The following is a 21,840-nucleotide window of genomic DNA, read 5'->3' as shown; positions in this document are numbered from 1 at the left end:
GCCTCCAGCGTGATCCGTTGCCCCAGGATGCCAGGTCAGCCCCCACCCACGACAGGGGGCACTTAACCGGGATTTCCTCACCCCTAGCATCCATCTGGGAAAAGGCCCCATCACTGAGAGCTACCGCGTTGGCCAGCCCCTGAGCCTCCGGGTCTGGAGTAGCGCTCCGGGCTGCGGCACACCGGGCCGCGGCACCCGAGGGCCCCCCGAGCAGACCCCAGGACGCTCCCAGACGTGCTTACGTCAGAGCCCGAACCACGGGCCCCGCTGGCCCCGGGCCACCTGCCATCATCTCCAGCTCGCTCTCCATCGGGAACAGCCCGTCCGCACGCGACGGGGCCCCGCAGCCCCCCCCACCCCCCCACCCCCCCCCCGCCTCCGTCTCACCAGGGCTGTGCCTGCAGGGTCCTCACCCGGCCTCCCCAGCTCAAGGTCTGTGTCGCTGCGCTTCGCAGGGCCACCCTGACCCTCCTGACCCGGGCCTGCCCCGACCCCGACCTCGGCCCTAACCCGGCCCCAAACCCTTGCCCAAACAGCCCTCTCCCGCGCCCTCCTCGAGCACCCAGCACCGTGTGGGAGGGAGTCGTCGCGGGAACTGAGAGCCCACATCCCAGCCCGGAGCTCCGAGGCCAGACCTCCCGGCCCCCCCCAGCCACCGGGTGTCCACAAGGCTGCCCGCGAGTACTCACATTTTGATGTTCTCATGATACTGCCTGGTGTCAGACGGCTGGTTGTACAGGGGCTGCGGAGGGAGAGACAGGGAGAGGGAGACGCTTCAGAGCCGGGCCGGGCGCCGCGTTCCTCCGCCACGGCGCCCGGGCCCCGGCTCTGGGGGGGGGGGGGGGGAGGCAGGCACGAACCAGAGCACGGGGAGACCCGGGCCGCGGCCCCGGCCGGGAGCGGCCTGTGACCCTCGGGGCACGGCCACTGTGGCCGCCCTGCAGGGGCACCGGGCCGCGCCGGCCCGAGCGCGCGCGGCGCTGGGGGCCCCACGGGGCAGCTGCTCTCGTCCAGGCCCCCCAGACCGCCGCGAGGGACCGCCACCCTCGCCGCCTGGCAGAGGACAAGGGCCCAACGCTGCCAGGAGCCTGGGAGGGCGAGGGGAGGACAGGCAGACGCGCGACCCCACATCCGCTGCACGCGCTCCAGAGGGCACCGGGACGACGCGTGTTGGGGAGCGAGACGTGTGCGCCCTCCGGCCCCTCCCCTCCTGCGGGTGCCCGGGGACGTGCGGCTCCGCGTGCCACGAGGAGACGACGCGGGAGCGTCTGTGCGGTAGCGGGGATGCGTCAGAACCAGACCAAACGGGCCCCGCGGGAAAGCTGAAGGGGGAAAGGAGGGCTCGTGAACGGCAGGGACCCGCAGGGCGGCGAGGAGGGCCGTGGGCCCGCACCCGGCAGCAAGCGTGTGCGGGGAGAGCCGCCGCGGAGGGTGCAGGGCCAGCTGCTGCGCGCCTCCCTCGCGGACGCCGGCGCCGTGCGCAGGGGCCGGGGGCACAGCCCAGGGACACAGGATCTGCTGCTCGCCGGCCACTCGTCTCTGGTGAAGTTACATAGGCCACCTGTGCCCCGCAAGTTCAGCCGCAGATGGGGTTAAACTCATGGCCGTCGTGAAGGTCAAACGGGCCCATGCGTGCAGAGCTCTCGGCCCCGCTCCTGGCAGGCAGAGAGGCCCAAGAGGGAACCGTGGCGCCGTCATCACGTCAGGGCGCAACGACAGAGCGAGGGTGCCAGCGTTTCCTGCCTCCCGTATCCAGCCACACCCTTGCTCTGGCCAATGAGACGCTCGCAAACTTGATGAAAGCTGAGGCTGGAAAACGCACATCTGCCTTTCGCCTTGCCCTCCTGTTCGCCTGCCCCTGGTGAGAAACCACGCCCGGCCTGCCGGAGGCAGACAGACGACGGCCGCGCCCTCCCGGCCGAGGCCCAGCTGGTCGCGGAGCAGCAGAAATGCTCGGCTGACTTCTGTGCTCACAGGAAACGGAAACGGTGGCTGTCTCAGACCACTAAATCTGGAGTCGGTTTGTTACACGGCAGGAGCTAACGGATACAAGTATCATCCCCACTTTACGGAGGAGAAAACCCAGTCCCTGCGAGGTCGAAATCTGTGCCCACGGCTGGTCAGAAATGAGCTGCAACGAAATCCGGTCTCAGCTCTGGCGCTGGAGGCAGGGCCCTGCTCTCCGCCTCTGCCTGCACCCTCCCTGGGGGTCTTCTCGTCACCCTCCTCCTTGCCATCCACCCGAACGCGCAGCGGGAGCCTCCCAGGGCAGCCACGGGTGACTGCGGGGGAAGGAGCCCACAGTGTGAGGGCAGGCAGGCCAGCGGCAGCCCCAGGACAGGGCCCCAGGGGAGGGAAGAGGGCACGACCGTCTCCGCCCTAGAACTTCTCCCTGGGGAGGCAGCTGGACACGCCTCCCGATCGGCCCAGCCCATGGGGACCAACCACAGGCAGCACAGCACGGCCACGGGGCACGACCTGCCCGTCCCCAGGAACAGGCCTCCTGTCCTCCGTAGGCGGGGCCGGTCCTCCACGCTTCTGGACATCCCGGCCCTCGGACGGCACTGCAGGCAGCCGTGGCTGATGACAAGGTCACCTTCCCCCCCTCCCCGTGTGCCTCGCATTCCCCCCTCGACGAGTCAGCACTGGGCTTGGCCAGTTCCAGGCTCCCGGCTCAGCTGCCCCACCCCCACCCCCGGCCGGTACAAGCCACCTCTCCCCACCCCGGGTCAAGCTGCGCTACCAAGGCGCTCAGCCGGAGAGGGGGGCTGCGAGCCCCACTCTGGGTTTGAACCGGAGGGCAACTGCAGAGCCCCCAGTGAGGCTCACCGCAGAGTCCCAGCTGAGCGGGGTGAGGCGTCACCGCGGGAGGCGGACGGCCCTCGCGACAGCAAGGGGCCCTGCGAGGACTCCTGCGCCACGTTTCAAAGCATCAAATGTGCGCCTTTAGCCCCGGGTGACTCTGCACCGGTCCTTTATGTTTCCGCGTGCCCATAAAACACAGGCCGGTAGCGGTGGGCGTGGCCATCTGTTCAGGTTCCAAACAGATGCCTCGATGCCTCGATGTACAAAGCGGCACCTCCCTTGCTAGCCGTGCGGCCTTGGGCACATGGGGTCAACACGCTGGGCCTCGGTTTTCTCATCTGGAAAATGGGCACGGAGCAAACAGCAACTACTTCACGGGGCTTTCGAGGAAGCCAGGAAGTGTCAGACTTGGTGACTGATCTGTGTTGTTTTGGCTTGAAGACGGCAAACAGCCACGTCTCCACAGCCTAAAGAGACCGGGACGGGCTGAAGGACCACACACGGAGACCCCGGGAGCGAGCGATGGGCAGGGAGAGGGGGCTCTGCTTCTCCGTAACAAGATGGGCCGGAAGCAGGGAGACTGGCTTCGGAGAGGGCAGGAGGGGCACAGTCAGCCCGTGACCAGCCAAACCGCCTTCACCTGTGGCCGCCTGCCCGGCCGGGTAAGGACAGAGCAACCTGGCCCCAGAGGCGGCCCTCGGTAGCGGGTCTCCACGGAAGAGCTCGGAGAACACTGCGGGCTTGCTGGCTCCAGCCACGGGGGCTGTCCCCGAAGGAGTCACTCACTGAGCACTCTTCGAGGTGAACAGTCTTGGGAAGGAAGGGAAGTGTCTGGGCCGAGTCCTGGGAGGCTGTTCGTTGCCATGGTGACAGGCTCCCTGGGGTAGCCACTCTGGAAGGCCCCAGTGGGACGGCGGGGGGGGGATGGGGGTCGGACAGGCCATGGCCCCTCCACGGCAGGTGCATGGCTGGGGGGGAGGGCAGGGCCCAAGCTGGGGGGCCTCCTGGCCACCTGCAGAGGGGCCTGTGCAAGGCCAGGCAAAGCCTCCCTGTGTCCCAGGAGACAAGTTCCAATATGGCGGCTCCAACCGCCTGTCAAGGGGACACAGCACCTAAGAGGGAAGCCCCCTCCCCCCAGCAGAGCGCGACGGTACCACTGGGAAGGCCCACCCTCCTCCTGGTTGGAGGCCCTGGGCCCGTCTCTCCCCCGCCCCGTCCCTCCATCCCCTCTAAAAGTGGGGGCGCCGCCCAAACAATCCAGAGGGCAGAAAGACAGCGCAAGGCAGGGGACGTGCAAGGCTGTAAAGCAGAAATGACAAGGACAGCAGAGCTGGTCTCTGGGAGAAGGAAGGGGGTGCCCCCTCGGGCCTGACTTCAGCCAGCTGGCAGGGTGGCCGAGAGCAGCCAGCAACCCCAGGTGGACTGAGCTGCTAAGAAACGAAGTGTCAGCCCTGGCCCTCAACCCTCTGGTGACACCACATTCTTAAAATAGCACCTCTGAACAGGAAGGAAACCAATGACTCAAAGCCGCGGGGAGAGGGGGCGGGGGCCACGGTGGCCCACACCCTCCCTCCAGCACCCCTCCGCCAGGCCGGGCCTGGACCCCCCAATCCCAGGGATGCCGGAGGGAGGGGGCGGTGCATACTCAGCCCAGCCTACGCGATCTTCTTCCTTTCCAGAGCAAACTTCTCCTAGGCCCAGGCCTCCCCCCTCCCACCCCAGCGAGGTCGGACAGCACCATCCCGGTCCCTGAGGCCCGGCAGCCTCTCCCTGGGCTAGGGGCTCCCTGGCCACAGATGAGAGAGCCCCTCCCCCGCCCCCCGGAAATGGATCCCACAGTGGTACAGCCCAGTGACCGCAGGCCGAGGGTCCGCAGCATCGGGCCCTCCAGGAAGGAGCCCGGGCACAGGGTACATACGCCTCTGAGCTGCCTCTCCTTGGAGCACACCTCCGGCCACTGGGGCCTTTTGGGGACCAGACAGAGCACAGACCCGTGCAGATGCGGCTGGCCACAGCCCCACAGGCTCAGCTCACCTCCCTGCCTCAACTCTTGCCGCATGGCCCTAAACAAGGCACTGGTCTGAGCCTCATCTAGAGAATGGACAGGCCTAACACCAGCAGGCCCCCTGTCTGTGGGAGTCTCCTCCTCGGCCCCACCGAGAGCCACCGAGTCAAGAACCCACTGACTTCCAGAGGGCTCCAGGGACGACCACACGGCCCACCAGGCAGACACTCCAGACCGCGGCCTCCTGTGCCTCTAGCCTTGAGGAAGTCTCTGCTCTGGGACCCCCAAGCAGCGGACAACCCCCTCACCCACGGAGACCCAAAAAAGAATCACACGGACTGAGCCCAGCAGATGCCCTGCCCCACTCACAGGGAGACCATCACGGGGAGACCGACCCTGCCTCCCTCACTGGCGCTCCTCGGGCATCCGGACACAGCGACCTTCATCCACCCCCCCCCCCCCGCCCCCCCTCAGGAGGCCCCTGGGACTAATCAGGTCAGGAAAGGGAAAGGGAGAGCCGCCAGGTCTGGAAATGGCTGGGCACCACCTCTGGTCCTGCCATCCTCATTGCCAAGAAGGGGAAACTGAGGCAAGAAGCAGCTTACCGGTGGGAACGGAAGACGGGGCACAATTCACAAAGCGGTCTCGCCATTCCTCAAGAGGCTAAACAGAATGAACATGGCCCACCAATTCCGGTCCCAGGTGTATATGAGAGGGCAAAGAAAACCTGTCCATACAAAAACTTGTGTCCTGGGGCGCCTGGGGGGCTCCGTCGGTTGAGCCTCCGACTTCGGCTCAGGTCATGAGCTCGCGGTCCGTGGGTTCGAGCCCCGTGGGGGCTCTGTGCTGACGGCTCGGAGCCTGGAGCCCGCTTCGGATTCTGCATCTCCCTCTCTCTCTCTGCCCCTCCCCTGCTCAGGCCCCGGCTCGCTCGCTCTCTCAAAATAAAAAAATAAATAAAAATAAAAATGAAACTTGTGCATTAATGTTCGCAGCCCCTGTAATAGCCAAAAGCAAACACAGCATAACGCCTGTCAGCGCATAAATGGCCCAACAGACGGGGTCTATCCGTACAATGGAATATCATTCAGCCGTCGACAGGCACGAGGCATAGACACCCCGCTACAACCCGGACCAACCTCGGGGGCGTGATGGGGAGTGAAAGAAGCCAGTCACAAGAGGCCACACAGTGTGTGAGTCCCTTGATACGAGCTCTCCAGCAGGCAAGCCCGTAGGGACAGAAAGTTAAGTTAGCGGTGGGAGGCGGGGACAGGAGAGGAACGGAAAGATAAGGAGGTGATAGCTAAGGACACGAAGTTCTTTCTCGGACGGTGAAACGTTCTGAAATGGATGGCAGAGATGTCACACACACCCACGAAAATCCTAGAAAGTACTGAACTGCACACTTTTGAGAGAGAGAGAGAGAGAGAGGGAGAGGGAGGGAGAGAGGGAGAGGGGGAATCTTAAGCAGTCTCCACGCTCAGGCCAGAGCGCAAAGCAGGGCTCCATCTGGAGACCCCGGGATCATGACCTGAGCTGAAATCAAGAGTTGGATGCATAACCGACTGAGCTGCCCGGGCGCCCCTGGATACGTTAAACTGATGAATCGTATAGCACGTGAACATCTCAGGAAGGCTATTTTTTAAAAAACGAGGGTCTTGGGGTACCTGGGTGGCTCAGTCGGTTGAGCATCCGACCTCGGCTCAGGTCATGATTTCACAGTTTGTGGGTTCGAGCCCGGCATTGGGCTCTGTGCCGACAGCTCGGAGCCTGGAGCCTGTTTCTGATCCTGTGTCTCCCTCTCTCTCTGCCCCTCCCCTGCTCTCACATTGTCTCACTCTGTCTCTCAAAAATAAATAAATGTAAAAAAAAAAAAAACAAAAAAAAAAAAAAAAAAAAAAAAACGAGGGTCCTAGAGACACCCCAGAAATCACACCCAACAGGGAAAGCAAGCCCCCCGAACGGAAGGGGAGCCTGCCACCCATCCCAGAGGGGCCCTAGGCCCTGTCCCCCTCGCCTCGGGAGCGCCCTACTGCCTGCCTGGCCCTGCCCTCCGGGAGGACCTGAGGACCTGGGGCCACTCCCCGTTTCACAGTGGCCTGAGCGCAAGGACTCCAGGCCAGAGAGCAGCGGCCACCGAAGAAAAAACCCCAGGAGCAAAGAGTTCAACCCTCTACGTGTTCACGGCCGCCGAGTGCAGGGCAAGGGTGTGCTACGTGAGCCTCACGGGGCATCATTTCACTGAACCGCCCCCCCCCACCCCAAAGAGCCTGGTGTTCCCATTTCACAGAAAAGAAAATCGAGTCCTCTCCCCAAGGCCACTCAGCAAACACACAGTGGAGCCGAGTTTAAAATTAGGCTCCAAATGCATAAGACCGTATCAGGCGTGAGCGTCCGCGTGCACGGGGACCCTCACGGCCATCTTGTGTGCGTGCGTGTGTCCCCACACGCCGCCCCAGTGGGGCGCTGACTGGGCCTGGGCAGCTGGGGCTCTGACCATTCCTCCTGGGCTGAGGTTTCCCACCAGCTGAGAGTGTCCACGTTCCCTCCATGTGTCTCTCTGGTGACACACGAAGGTGACAGAGGGCCTGAGAGAGGTGAGGCCTGGGGCCGGCTTCCCAGCCCTGCCACCCACATGGCATCTTCCCACCGGGCAAAGGCCACCGACACCCGTCACACGGGTACGAATACCAGCGAATGCTCAGCACTCACTGTCCACCAGGCACCCACGCTAAGCGCTTCGCGAAAGCTAATCCGGCCGATCTGCACTACAACCCCAGGGGACACAGGTTACTATTCCCATCTCACAGATGGGGAAACCGAGCTTGGGTCCACACAGTGATGAGCTGGCAGAGATCATCCGGCCCAGAGCAAGGCTTCCCACGCTGAGCTAGCCCGACTGGGGGCGGGGGAGCTCCGGTGGGTCCTGGCCGCGGGACAGCCAGCTCCCCGCCTCCCCACCCCCCACCCGCCCCGCTATCGGCCAGTCCCCCTTATCAGAAGCGTCTATTTCCTGCCTCCCCAGAGGACCGGGCCGCCTTTGGCAACAGCCGACTTCCTCCTTCCCCTCCACGCCCACCTGCCTCCCTGCCCACCTCTCCGGCCACCCCTGCCCAGAGCTGCCCCCCCACCGCCACCCCCCCTCCCCAGCTCACCAGCTCCACCTGAGGCCCCAGGCCTTCCAGAATCCGATGGGCGGCTTCAGCCTTCTTCTGCAGGGTGACGGGGAGGAGGAGAAATTAAAAAAAAAAAAAAAAAAAAAAAAAAAAACAGAACAGATTATAAATAGAGGTCTCCGGAACAGCAGGCAGCTGCCCAGCCCAGCAGCCAATCCACGGCCCCGGGGTGGGGGGGTGGGGGGGGAGGGGGCGCCAGGGTCCCCGCGCAAGCCCTCCCCACGCTGGAGACAAACAGAGGGGCCTCAATACCCCTGTGGCGTCCCTGGCAAGCCGGCCAAGTTTCGATTCCAACAAATGCACGGTGTTCTCCGTTGCCTGGCCCCCCCAAACCCTCAGGCCCAACCCCCGCCCCCGCCCCCCCCCCCCGGCCGGGGCACAGCGCTGTGGGCACGGCTCCCCGCCAGCAGGCCACTCCGCCAGGCCCGAGATGCCTTCCTTCACTTGGAAGCTGGCTGGGTGTCTGCAATTACCTCAGAGCTAGTGCGCCAGCCAGGGAGTGGGGGGGGGCGGGGGGGACACAGAGGCTCTCAGAGATACCCTTTCTAGGATTCTTGTATTTCACAATCATGTGACTATTTCTGAGCTGCCCTGGGGCCTCCCCGCCTCCCTCCCCACTCACAACCCAGGACTTATTAGGAAAACAGGAACATGTGGCAGAAAGTGCTCGGCGGCTGTGAATGCAGCAGGCTGGACCTCCGGCCCAGCCATGAAGGCGGACATTGTGCCTCCGCCAGGCCCCGCGGGCCCCCGGCCCGGGACCACCAGGGCCTGCTCTCGGGAGGCCCAGAGGATGGCCCGGGGCCAGCTGGGGGAAGGGGTGCGCAGAGAACCGCGGACGGCGGCTTCGGCGGGGTTTTCGTCGGATCCGGGCCGCTGCGTGCCACGCGAAGCGGGGTGCCCACGGCACGCACGTGGGAGACCTAAGTCCTCTCGCGGCCGGGAAAGGCCGGTGCTCCCGACTCAGCCAAACTCAGGGAGACCATCCGGTATCCGGAGGGGGCCGGGCGGCCGAGCAGGTCACCTCTGACGATCCCCCGATGCAGACCCACTAAAAGAGGGTGACCTTGAGCCCTGGGGAACGTGGCTGACGACAGAATTCGAGGCGCAGGCTCCGGTGTCGCGGCAGGGAGGAGGGGGGCCGGGAGCCCTCTCCTGGCTCCCCGTGACAGACGGACAGTGGGTGTGTAGGTGGGCTCAAGCTGGCACCTAGAACGAGCTCCGCCTAGAGCCCTGGGCCCAGCCCACCCGTGAACAAGCCATGCTCTCAGCCCCCTTCGTGCACAGCCAAAACCCCGAGACCAGCAGCCTCAGCGTGTGGCTGGGGGCCAAAATATCAGGGGGCGATCTATCACTGTAACGACGGCCCCTTTATCGGGGACCTGCTACGAGCCAAGCATTGAGCACAAAGCAGGCGTTATCGATATTTAAGTCGCACCCAAACACAACGCGAGGCGCATAAATGACACGTCCCCGTTTAACGTACCACGAAACCGAGGCACAGAAAGATCGTGTAAGGAAAAGGTCTTTCTCATCTCCGGACTCCGAGAGGAAAGAAAGACAAAGGCCAGGTCCCACACAGGGCCACCCCTAAGCTTGGGACCAGTATGTCTGATGCTGGGGGACAGGTGTCCCTGCCCTGGCCATAGCTCAGAGCAAGAGAAAGTGTCACCATGCGGCTGAAGACGGGAGAATTCCTGAAGCAGGTCAAGGGAAGAAATGGGCAGGGGGTGGGGGAGGGATACATCAGCCCCCCAAACGCTTCCTGAGGGCCCACTCCGTATTAAGCACTGCGGCGGGGGCACCGGGGGGGCTCAGTCGGTTGAGCACCTGACTCCCGGCTTCAGCTCAGATCACGACCTCACATTTCATGGGCTTGAGCCGCACATCGGTCGGGCTCCGCGCGGGCAGTGCAGAGCCTGCTTGGGATTCTCTCTCTCCCTCTCTCTGCCCTTCCCTGCTCACTTGCTCTCTCTCGAAATGAAGAAATAAACTTGAAAAAAAAAATACAGAAAGAAAAATAAAGCACTGGGGCAAAACATGGGCTGAATGAGACCCAGCCCCTGCCTGCAATAAACCGAAGTCTAACATTAGAGCAGCTGGTCAAGGACAGTGAGGACAGGGCTAGTCTGCTCGGGCAGAGAGAGGTATGTATGGTGCACAGGCAAGGCACGGCTTCTCCAGAAAGGTAACAGGAGGGATACATGGGGTGGGTTTTGACGGATGAAGAGGAGTTTCTGTGCATTCCCGAGGTTCTGTGGGGATCAGTGGCAACTTCTTATCTAGATAAAAAAAAGAAATGCCAAGAGCAGGAAGGGCACGGCTGGAGGGGCCAGGCCACTAGAAACTGCCACATCACACAGGTAAGCAGGGGTCTTGGATCTGGGCCCAGTGCCCACGGCGGGAGCTCCAGAAGCCTGCGTCCTATGAACTATAGCAGATTCCAGCTTCGACCACATCCTCACTCTCAGGAACGCGGGCACCTAGAGAGGGGGGCTTCTGGCAGCCCCTGGAGAAGAGAGCAGGGAAGAGTCCCCTCCTAACCTGCCAAAGCCGCAGGGAACGCGGGCGAGCAGGCAGCGCGTGCCTGCCGTGGGAGTCCCCCTGCTCCCAACACTCCCCCGGGCCCCACTGCTCGGCCCTCGGCAACTCTGGGGCCCTTTAAGGCACGACTCGGTCTCCAGAGGAGGGCACACCCACAGCTTACCCGAAGAAACCCTCCGTGAAACCGTCCCAGAGATGCCGCGGCACCGGAAAGGCTGGATAGCGCGGTGCCCCAGAGCAAGCGCGTCACAGCCAGCTGGCCTGGGTTCAAGTCTGCTAACTGCGCGGCCTCGGGCGAGTCCCTCCACCTCCCTGAGCCTCAGCTTCCTCCTCTACAAGACGGGTCACAACGGCACCGCCTCAGGCAGCTGGAACGCTCCGAAACCAGGATCTGGCACACAGTAGGTGCCACATTAAGGGCTAGCTACGGACAGGAAGCACAGGGCCTCGGCTCGTACTCGGTGGCCCCGACACGCGCCAGGCAGAGGCTGCGACCCGGCAGGCCCTGAACCAGCACCCCCACCTCCTCGTGCCTCGCTGGGGGCACTTCCTCTCCTCCGGCCACCATACCCCTGCTCCTGCTCCTGCTCCGTTCGGCCCAACCCCATTTCTTGGCTCAGCCTGCAGGGGTGGAGTGGGAGGAATCGCTGGCCAGTTCACGGCGGGGGGGGGGGGGGGGGGGGCCGGAGGGAGGTCCTGCCTCTTGGGCTCTCCCGCCACAACCTGGCCACCGGTGGCAACGTCTAGGAGTCAGCTCTTCTCTACACTCGGCGAGCCGCTCCACTGACCTGGGCCTTAGTCTCCCCATCTGCAAAACGGCCACACTCACTCAAGGCACCAACCCCCCAGGACTTTTACAAGGACGTCCTGCAAGGAACGAAGTCTCTCTTAACGGACCCCTTCAAATGGGCCTCCCCCCGCCCCCCCAGCAAGGAGCACGGTGGGGAGCACAGGTGCGGGCCGTGGATTCAGCACCGCGCCAGAAACTCCCTCCCGCCCCCCGGGCGGACAGCCTCTCCCCACCTTGACGACCGAAGCCAAACCCCTCAGAGGGTCCATGGGGCCCCTGCTGCCCCTGGCCTTTGGGAGGCCACTGCCGGCGGCTCCCGTGCGGAGGACAAACCCAGAAGCTCGGGCCAACAGGAAGGGAGGGGCAGGAGCTCTCACCAGATGTGGGGGCTCAGGTGAGGGTCTCGCTCGAGACCCTGCACTCCTGCAGGGGGCCCCGGGGTCCACGTGGCCACAGAGCCTGGGGGCTGTGCCTGGGTCACCTGCACAGAGAGGTGCACGCGAGCCCCGCCCACGTGGCCAACACCGCACCTCCGTCTACAAAGGCGCAGACGTGCGCACACGTGGGTGCCACACAAGCCGACTCACACCCACGCCCACGGCCACACGCGCTAGGTGCGGGCACGTGCGTATCCGTGAAGTGTAAACGACCAACCACACACGCGCCCCAAGCACACCCACTTGCGCACATCTGCACAGGTCGCACAAGGGTGCCTGCGGACGCGCGGGTGTGGAAATGCACAAAAAAACCGCGATAACGTCCCATACGTGCACACGAGTCACAGCGACACACACACACACACACACACACACACGCACGCACGCACTCCTCCTCTCGGGCAGGGGCTCGGAGCCTCACCCCACCACCCCCCTGCCACAGATCCCTGTTCTAGCTCCTCAGCTCCCAGTCGGGCCTGAGCTCCAGGCCCCAACCCCTTCCTCCACAGAGGGGGCAGCGCCCACGCACCCACCCGCCCAGAAAGCCCGAGACCCCGGCGCCCCTCCCCCAGGCCCCGGCCACAGCACCCCTCCCCCCCACCCACCCACCCCCCCGCCCACGGGCCCACATGCCAAGCACGGCAGCGTTTCAGACCAGCGCTTACCCCGGAAGTTGAGCACACACATCTGTACGCGGGGCCTCGACACGCTGCCCAGAGCGTTCACGGGGCGTGATGGGGGAGACGTGGCAGGGAGGCAGAATCCGTCCTAACGTACTCATTAGGCCGACATTCTCTACGTGCAGAAGAGGAAACCTGGAGGAACTCTGGACCCCAGGAGTGGCAGAGATGGCCCGTCACAGACACGGCTCACAGAGGCGGGAGCCCAGTGCAGGTGCCCGTGCTGGGGACTGGACCAGAGCCTGCGCTCTGAAAGCCCTGAACCCCAACGCAGGATGGGCTGGGGGAGTCTGAAGCTGGGCATCGGGGCGCCTGGACCCCCAAAATGCTCTACAAAATGCTTCCTGGTCTCAGCTACTGATAGTCTCATCGGCATCACTACCGACGGCATTATTCGTCTCTGTCCTGCTCACCCCTAATCGTATTAGATGTTTATTTTCTTTTCATTTCTTTATTTTTAAAGTAGCCCAATGTGGGGCTTGAACTCACGACCCCGAGATCAAGAGTCACGTGCTCTGCCGACTAAGCCAGCGAGGCGCCCCTAATCACACTACATAAAAACCTTACTAGTAAGATGCCGGAAACGGGAGACGCGAGAAGATGTGGCTCTTGCTCTCTGGCTTCCTCGTCGCTCAGCAATGCGCAGAGAACGCACACACTCGCAATCGCGCACGTGCACACAGTCACCCAGAGGGGTCCACCCAAACACGTGTGTGCACCTGTGTGCGTGCATGCGCTCAGCCCCCGTAAGTTCAGCCTCCCCACCGTGTTCGGAACAGGTGGGGGTCGTCCGCCCTGGAAATACCCTTCCGGCTTGTGCCGATAGCGCCCGTTTCTGCACACCTAGTTCAAGTCCTGCTTCCGCCGGGAAGCCTGCCTCAATTGCCCAGGGCCCCAAGTTCCTCTAGAGTCAGCACCAGGCAAACTGGTGTTTATTTGTACACCTCATGTGTTTGCTTTACCAGAACCCTGAAGCGTGGACGTGATCCTAGACCCGTAGGCCTTACCTCCCGCCCCTCACACACTCCCACTGAAGATCAAAGGAGACCCTGTCCCTTCGCTGAGCCTTGGCTTGTGCCGTGACCCCCACACACCCGAACGCCCTCCTCCTCAGGGGTGAGGGCCCACCCACTGCTTCGAAGAAGCCTTTCCCAATCCTGGCCCACCACCCTCCCTCCCTCCCCGCCTAGTCCTGCCCCCAGGGGCCTGCAGAAACACTGCCTCCTGCTCGGCATCTGTGTGCACCTGCCCGGCCCCGCCCACACAGGCAGCTCCTGGGAGGCAGGAAAAGCCTTGCTCAGCTGGCTCCCGCTGTGCGTGCTGGGCGCCTCATCCATGTGCCCCGAATGGATAATGAGCCAGAGTCCAAGACGCAGAAAAGCCAGGCAGGCCGTGCCCGGCAGGGAAGCTGCGTTTTCCAGCCGGCAAGGCATTTAGAGACAGACCCTTGTCATCCACCTCTCAGAGGAACCAGCAGGAAAGGAAGGAGGATTAAAATTTAATCCTATTGATCCCCCAAGGGGCGGGAAGTTCTGGCTGCTCCTGCCAAAGGCAGCTGAGGGGCTTCCTGCCCACCCAGCCTCCAGGCCCTGAGGCTCAGACCGCAGGGAGGGACCCCCCCACCTCCACGCTAACCTCCACTGGGGCCAGGGACCAACCTCGGCACCCCCAAAACCAGACGACCCTTCCAGGGGGAAGTGTCTCCCCTCCCCTCTATCATCCTGCATTTATTCAAAAAATGTTTACTGAGTACCTACTATGTGCCAGGCACTGTTCCAGGTGCTGGGGAGACAAAGATCCCTGTCCTCACAGAACTTCTGCTTACGATAAACAAAATGAACAATAAAATACGAACCACGCCCAGAGGAGGGGGAGCAAGGGCAAAAGAGAAGATCAAAGCCAGGAAGGGGAGACCCGTCTCTTGAAGCTTTTCAGGATTAAACAGAGGGACAAAATGGGCCTTGCTGAAAAGGGGAGGTTTGAGCAAACTGCTGAAGGAGCAGGTGAGCCTAGTGGGGAAAAGGAGCTCCAGGCAGAGGGCACAGCCAGTGCAAAGGCCCTGAGGCACGAAGAACAAAGGCAGGTGGGGCTGGGGCAGAGTGGGGGCATAAACGAAGGGAGGAAAAGGGGAATCAGCGACAACGAGGGCAAAATTCTGGGATCCACGGTGTGATGTGTGGGTGTGATTCTGTCTCCCAGACCACAGAGTTAATGCCAGTGGGCCAAGGTCACCGCTGTGCATGGCTGCCTGGAACGGCGGTGGGCGCAGAGCAAGTGCTCAATTACAGGGCTGCCGAATGGATGAATAAACGAACAAATGAAGAGAATGTGTCTAATGCCCCCAGGGAACCTGAACTTACCCGGCAGGGGCCTGCTCTCAGCCCCCCGGGAGCTGGGGAGCCAGGCAGGGTTCAAGTCCTAAGCGGCCGCTCACTAGCTATGAGGCCTCGGGGAAATCATGGAGCGTCACGTAACCTAACCCAGCCACTGCTACACCACAAGGACATGGGAATGAAATCGCGAATGTGGGCAGGAAGCCCCCAGCCTGGGGTGCGGGAGCAGACCGGGCAATGCCAGCACCCTGGGGCCCCATCGTGGTAATCACCAGCCCGGGGTGGGGGGCACAGGCTGCAAGTGCCTGCAAGTCCCAAGCTCTTCTTGGGAGAATCCCCCTCCCTGCATCTAGCCCTGGGGGTGGGGCAGCGGTCAGTCTCCAAGGGCAGGGCTGAGTCCCAGCCCTGACCACTCAGTATAGTCGGACCCCCCACCCTGGGAGGTGGGGGCACCTAGAGCTGCAGCAGGCTTTCCGGCACGCGGGGAAAGCGGGGATGGGGACACAGAGCTCCCCGACATCTTATTTGAGGGCCTGGATCCACCCATACCTGAAATAACAAATTTCACGGTAATTTCAAGACTCTATAGACCCCGTTCAGCCTCAACCAACCTGAGCTGAGTTTTTGTTTCTTGTATCCAAGAGTCTTGACTCACCGGACCCTTCCTGGTATGGCACTTTACAGTTTACAAAGCCCCCCCAGCCACGATCTCAGTCACAACCAACCCTGTGACTTCAAGAACGCGGCCGGGACCCAGAGCAGCCAAACACCCGAGACTAAAACAAATGGCCCAGCTCATCCGGGTGGCGGCCTGCCTGGGATCCAAGTCCCCCCTCCTCTTCCCCCACCGCCTCACCCCCCCCCACCCCCGCCTGCCCACTCACACAGAAGCTGCAGAAAACCTGGACCCTGGACAGAAGGAGGCGGCAATTCTGGCAGAGAGACCATCCTGGCTAAGAACCGGGAGGGGGTGTGTGAACTGCTCTTGGGGGAGGGGAGTGCTGAGCCGAGGAGCCAAAGACCCATGGGATCTGCAGCCACAGCTCTTTGGGGAGAACCTGGTGCGACCTGAAGGACAAACCCCAGGGAAAGGCAGGCCGGGCTTCCCACCGGGGCACCAAAGGCCTGTGCCTCTGCGTTCACCCGGTCCCGGAGGGCTCGGGGCTGCAGCCTGCTGGAGTGCCAGCCCCTGGCAAGGAGCAAGGGCAGTGTGGTGACATCCTGAGCAGAGCCACCAACTTGCCTCCACAGCTGCTGGAGAGAAGCACGCCTGCCCTGTCACCTGAGGATCGGAGGGCGGGGGGGGGTGGGGGGGGGGCGGTAGGCAGGGGAGCCACCTGGGGCAACACGCGGGAGCCCTGCCCCAGTGCCCTCCGCCACAGGTTCCTGGAGTCGGCTCAATCCTGACTCCGATTCCCGGCCACAACGCTCACTTGCTGTGCGACCTCAAGCAGTTCACCTTCCCTCTCTGGGCCCCGACTTCTTAATGAGTAAAATGGAGAGAGTACCTGTTTGGTACAGATCTGGAGGGAATTAAGTGAAATCCTGCAAAACATAAACAATCACCAGAAAAGAAGCATGGCCACAACAAACACCAAATAGCAGTCGCTCACCGCCAGGCCTTGCTCTAAGGGCGCTACATGAGGAGCTCATTCAATTCTCAAGCCGCCGTGCAAGGAAGGTGCCGGAACCATCATCGCTTTGCAGTGAGCCACAGGGAGGTTTAAGTAACTTGCCCAAGGTCACCCGGCCAAGGCGTGATAAAGATGCGACGTGAACCCACGGCACCCAGCTAAAGCATACGTGACCCCTCAGCGCCCCTATCGTCTTGTGACAGGGCCGGGGTACGGGAGGGCGACCGGCCCGGCAAGGCCCAGCACGCAGCTCTGGGCCCCCGGCAGGCTCAGTCTCGGCCCGTATCTGTTGCTACCTCAACAGGCGGAAGCATAGCCAGTCCAACTGATCCAGGGGTTCCTGCCCCGGAGCCACGGCCACGGGCGCCAAGCACAGGCTCCCAGGCTCCAGAGCAGCCCCCTGGCCCCAGTACCCTCCCGGCCCCCACCCGCGCTGTGAACACTGGCCCAGCACCCAGGCAGAGCCTATCGCACAGACGGCTGGGAAAGATGGCCAGGACCCCTGCGCGGGAGTGGGGGCCCAGAGGAGACGAGGCCCCCCATCTGTCACACTTCACTCTGTAACCTCAAGACAAGGAACGGGTCCCTCTCTGGGCCTCAGTTTCCTCATCTGCAAAATAAGGGAGGCAACTCAGATCCACAGGCCCCGAGTACACGTGCAAAGAGCCAACTCTAAATCGTGGAAGCTGAGCTCTCGCTGGCTTCATTGGGATGACAATGAGCTCAGCACCTCACCAGACATCCTGACATACCGGGTTCCACTTCAGGGCACCTCGGGCCCCGCAGACACTCTGCTCTGGTGCCCTAAGCCACTCCCCCAAGACTGGGCCCCCTCCCATCACCAAGCACCGGCCCTCCACATCAGCCTGCTACAGACCCTGTGTTCAACGATGCCAAAGGCCCCTTCCAGGCCTCAACGTCCGCAGAGGCCAGCGCTCACGATCTAGGACCTGATGGCCCCCAGGTTCAAGTCCCAGGTCCACCACTTCCTAGCTGTGTGGCTCTGGACAAGTCACCTAGTGTCTCTGGGCCTCAGTTTCTCCCTCTGTTAAATGGAAACGGTCGCTGTACCCACCCTCCCAAGACTGCTACGTAAAGAACCTGGCCCACTGCACGTAGGAGCCGTTCACTTAACGTTTGCCGTTATCGTCTGTAACAATAACATCAGTATCGTCTTCCCCGCGACAGGAATTTCTCCGGCACGAATGCCAAGCCGCTTGCCCAATCCTTCCCACCTCAACCTTCCAATCGACTGGCCCCTGAGGCCCGCCCCCAACCTGGCGCCTACACTTCCACACCGCATCCCACAGGCCAGCCGCGGTCCACGCCGGGCCGCCCCGTCCACTCCCGCTCAGGCCCGTGTGCGCGCGTGGGAGACGGCAGAGGTCCCCGTTTCTCAGTCGGGAATGCTGAGGCCCGGGGAGAGAGCCAGGCCCCTCGCGGCGAAACCCGCACCCCACCCGGAGGCCGGCCCAGGGCGGGCAGGAGAGCAGGGAGTCGGGGCGCCTCGGGCCGGGGCAGGGCGTACCCGGTTCTCGTCGTAGATGATCTGCACCAGGCTGCGATGCTTCGACTCGATGGGCGGCGGCGACACGGGCTTCTCGGGCTCCGGGGGCTTGGCGGCCTCCTCCTCCAGCTGTTGCTGTGGCAAAGGGGAGAGCGCAGCGGTGAGCGGCCTGGCAGGCGGAAGGCGCACTGCAGCACCCCCATGGCGGAGGGCGGCCCCGCGGCCCCGGCAGGCGACGGGCCCCGCGGACTCGCACAGGAAGTCAGGCTGCTAACCACTTCCTCTGAGTCACCCACCAGGGGACTCCGGGCCCTGGAGAGGCCCCCAGCTCGGCAGGGAAGGGCCCACCCCAGGCTCCGGGCTGTGTGGCCGGCCTTCCTGCGTTCGAATCCCACTCTGTCGACTTACGAGCCAGGTGAGCAAAAGCGAGCAGCTCCTGGACCTTGATGCGCTGCGGTCTCCTTATCTGTAAAACGGGGCTCAGCGCCAGGCCTCCCGGACAAGTTACCGCGTGGATGGGGCGGGGGGGGGTGGCCACGAAAAGCCGGCGGCTACCCTCCGTTATCCGCCCTACAAGTACCATTGGCATCAGGAGAGGCCGTGCGGACTCCAGAGCCAAAGTGTGCAGCCTGGAGCCCTATTTCTACACTTGCTGAGTCGGTAACTGCTGAACTTCTCTGTTCAGCGGGGAAAATGAAACCTCCACCCTAGAGGGCTGGTACGAGGGTTCAAGGCCCCCAGCAATGCACCCAGCACCTAACAGGCAGCTTCTGACCCTCGTCTGCCTCGCGGCCTCTGTACTAGACCGTCTTCCTCCAAACGCCGTAAAGAGCATCCCTCTGTGCTGCTGTCTGCTTTGTACCGAAAAGGAAAAGTAAAGACCAGAGAGCCTAAGACACCGGCCCAGGGTCACACAGAAGACCGATGCCCAGGTGTGTGCCATCTGAGAACATGCCGAGTGAGAACAGACACGCTCTCCGCTCATGACGCACGGCCTGCCCACGACCACGGAGCAAACTGCCGTGAAGTCAAAAAGGCAGCCAAGAGAAGAGCACGTGGAAAGAGCCGGAAAATCCAGTCCTGGCTTCTGCCGGCACCAAGGCCTGGCTGGTAGAGCCACGCTGCCTTAGCCCCACAGTGACCCCTGGCAGTAGCTTCCAGAAGGGCAGTCAGCATCTGACAGAACAGAGAAATCCCCCTGCAAAAAGTGCAAAAAAACAAAACAAAACAAAAAACAACGAAGCAAAGAAATGGAAGAAGCACACAGCCAGAAAGGGCAGGCGGAAAGCAGACTGTCTCCCGTTCGCGAAGCTGGTCCGCCCTGAGGCACCGATGAGAAACACCACCTGAGACGCACAGAGACCCTGGCGAATCAGAGCTCCACCGGGGCCGGGGTTCAAACCTTGCTCCAACACCAGCTCTGTGGCCTTGGGTAAGTCACCACACCTCTCTGACCCTCAGTGTCTTCCTCAGAGAGGGAGGGGGGAGCACCTCCCCCCGGGGGGGAGCACCTCCCGCCGGGGGGGGGAGCACGGGGGAACACCCCCCCCCCCGTAAGGCTGCTCCAGGATCAAAGAGGATGCGCATAAAGAGGGCTTTGTCTACAGAGCCTGATAAACACCGGCTACCGAAGGCAAATGAAACCACAGCGAGAGACCCCTTCTGCCCGTCGGGACGGCGTAAACGCCAACAGAAACGCGGAGAGAAACAAGCACTGGTGAGGACATAAGAGACGGGGACCTCCGTGCACCGGGGGCCAGAAGGTAAAAGGGGGCAGGTGCTCAAAATGTTACACGCGGGGCTACCAGGCGCCCCAGCAATTGCGCCCCTGCGCACAGAGCCGAGAGAACGGACAGAGCAGCTCACACAGAAACGTGAACACGAGCGGTCACGGCAGCTCTATTCGCAGCAGCCAAGAGGTACGAACAGCCCCACGTCCATCAACACGTGACTGGATGCACAGAACGCGGTCCATCCACACAGTGGATGCGACTTAGCCTTGAAAAGGAACGAAAGGGCGCTGGGCTGGCTCGGTCGGTAGAGCACGTGACACCATCTCGGAGTCACGACTTCAAGCCGCGTGTTGGACTTGGAAATTACTTTAAAAAAAAAAAAAAAAGAGGAAGAAAGGAAGAAAGGAAGGCAGCGCAGACACCTGCTATGTGTCATAGGATTCCGCTAATACGAAACACCGAGAACGGGTAAACCCGTAAAGACAGAAACGCAGATCAGGGGCCGGTGGGAGAGGAGGGGATACGCAATGACAGCTAACGGGTACAGGGCCTCCTTGAGAGGAGATGAAAATGTCCCGAAACCAGACAGAAGGGTGGTGGCCCAACACCACGGAGGTGCTAAATGACAGTGAATTGTTCACTTTAAAACGCTCTGTGGATTTCAGTTAAAAAAAAAAAAAAAAACCCGTCAAGGGCTGCGCTGGGCTGCCTGGCTTCCAGCCACAGTCACAGACGCGTGCACACGACCCGCAGCTATAGCCCTGTCCCAAAGCCAGGCCGGGAGGGACCAAAGGTGCCCGTACTCTCTCCCGGCCCGTGCAAATGCTGCCTGACCCCGACCAGGGCCCGGCCCCCTCTCGGGACGCCTGAGCCACCATCTTGCAGACCCACGTACTGTCCCCGCAGGTCAGGGACACCTTGCTCGACCTTAATGAGCAGCCCGCCTCAGGACCGTCCCCCAGTCCCAGCTCTTCCGTGTAAGCACCAGTCCTGATGCCCTTGGGAATCCGTCAACAGCCCATACAGCCATCCAACCCTGCTTAAGCGGTCCCGAACTGGCCTGACTCACGGCCCCTGGTGGCCAGGGCGGCCCTTGACCCTACCTGGAGCCCAGACTCCCTTACCTAGAGGGCATGAAGCGTGACCCTGCTTCTCCCAGGGGAAACCCAGATGCTTCTCGGGGTCAAGCCGGTGTCACAGCGGCCCAAGCAGCAGTTTCTAACGAGCACCTACGATGCACCAGCACTGCGAGGAGCACAGCAGGGAGCGGGGAGACAAGGACCCTGCTCACACCGCCGTGGCGGGGGGCCCACGGTGTAACAAAGCAGGAAAGGTCATCAAGAAGGGCGCCGGGGCACAACGGGGGTGGCAAACTTCTCCGGGGAAGGCCCCGGGAGTAGAGGCTTCATCCCCCAGCCACCCGGTGTCTGTCCTGACCACTCAGCTCTGACGTCCTATCTCGAGAGCAGCCACTGACAACGTGTGACTTTGTGCCAGTAAAACTTTATTTGCGAAAACAGGCATCAGGCCAGACTTTGGATTTGCTGGCCCCGGGAGAGAGGGTGGCTGGGGACGAGAGCTCCTACAAAGGCCTCCGCGGAGGACACGTCTGAGCAGAGACGGGAAGATACCAAAGGGAAGCACGGGAGGAGCAGGGAAAAGGCGGATCGTCAACTAAGTGCATAGCGATTACTGTTAAAATTAAACTCTACAATTAACATCCCAGATCTCTGTGCTAACTTTTCTTTGGTCTCCAGAGTTCCCGCGAGGATCGGTTTTCACGGCACGAGCCCATCCCCTCCTCACAGCCCTGCCACGTGCCGGCTCGTCTGGGCCCATTTCACAGACAGGAAACCGAGGCTGGGGGACGCGACTGTTCCGAGGCAGGGCTGGGAGGCCCCGCCCATCCCGATTCCAGAGCCCCGGCGAGAGGCAGGTTGCGAATGAGGAAAGAGAAGCTCAGAGCGGTTAACTGCCCGCCCGGGCATCGCGCATCACTGGGAAGCGGCAGAAAGGAGATCAGGCCTCAGAGAGCCTGGCTATGAATCCTCACCTCGCCCCCACCCCCGTGCTGGCCGGTACAAAGCCCGAGGCTTCTTTGCTTCAAACTACACTAAGCTAAAAGTTCAGCTCCTTAACCGCACCAACACGTGTCACACGTGACCAGCGGCTACCTTTGCGGACGGGGCAGACCTG

The 21,840-nt window shown here is 62.4% G+C and overlaps 1 protein-coding gene across 28 annotated transcripts in view; it reads right to left on the bottom strand.

Moving 5' to 3' along the window:
- Positions 1–21,840, bottom strand: part of NCOR2 (nuclear receptor corepressor 2) — a 213,716-nt gene that overhangs the window by 109,008 nt on the left and 82,868 nt on the right. For 26 of the 28 annotated variants that reach the window (XM_086681460.1, XM_086681458.1, XM_086681476.1 and 23 more), the window contains 3 exons: positions 17,933–18,046; positions 7,966–8,022; positions 690–742 (listed from right to left, as the gene is read on the bottom strand). In XM_086681460.1, coding sequence (XP_086537586.1) covers positions 690–742; positions 7,966–8,022; positions 17,933–18,046 — 224 coding nt within the window. Of the gene's footprint in view, positions 1–689; positions 743–5,415; positions 6,406–7,965; positions 8,023–17,932; positions 18,047–21,840 lie in introns of those variants that run through there. The other 2 variants (XM_086681470.1, XM_086681483.1) reach the window with 2 other exon arrangements.

Source organism: Puma concolor, chromosome D3 (genome assembly GCF_028749965.1).
Source record: "Puma concolor isolate L17-30 chromosome D3, mPumCon1.1.hap2, whole genome shotgun sequence".
NCBI classification, from domain to species: domain Eukaryota; kingdom Metazoa; phylum Chordata; class Mammalia; order Carnivora; family Felidae; genus Puma; species Puma concolor.
The sequence above is the reverse complement of the archived record's forward strand: the minus strand, read 5'-3'. Positions and strand labels throughout refer to the sequence as shown.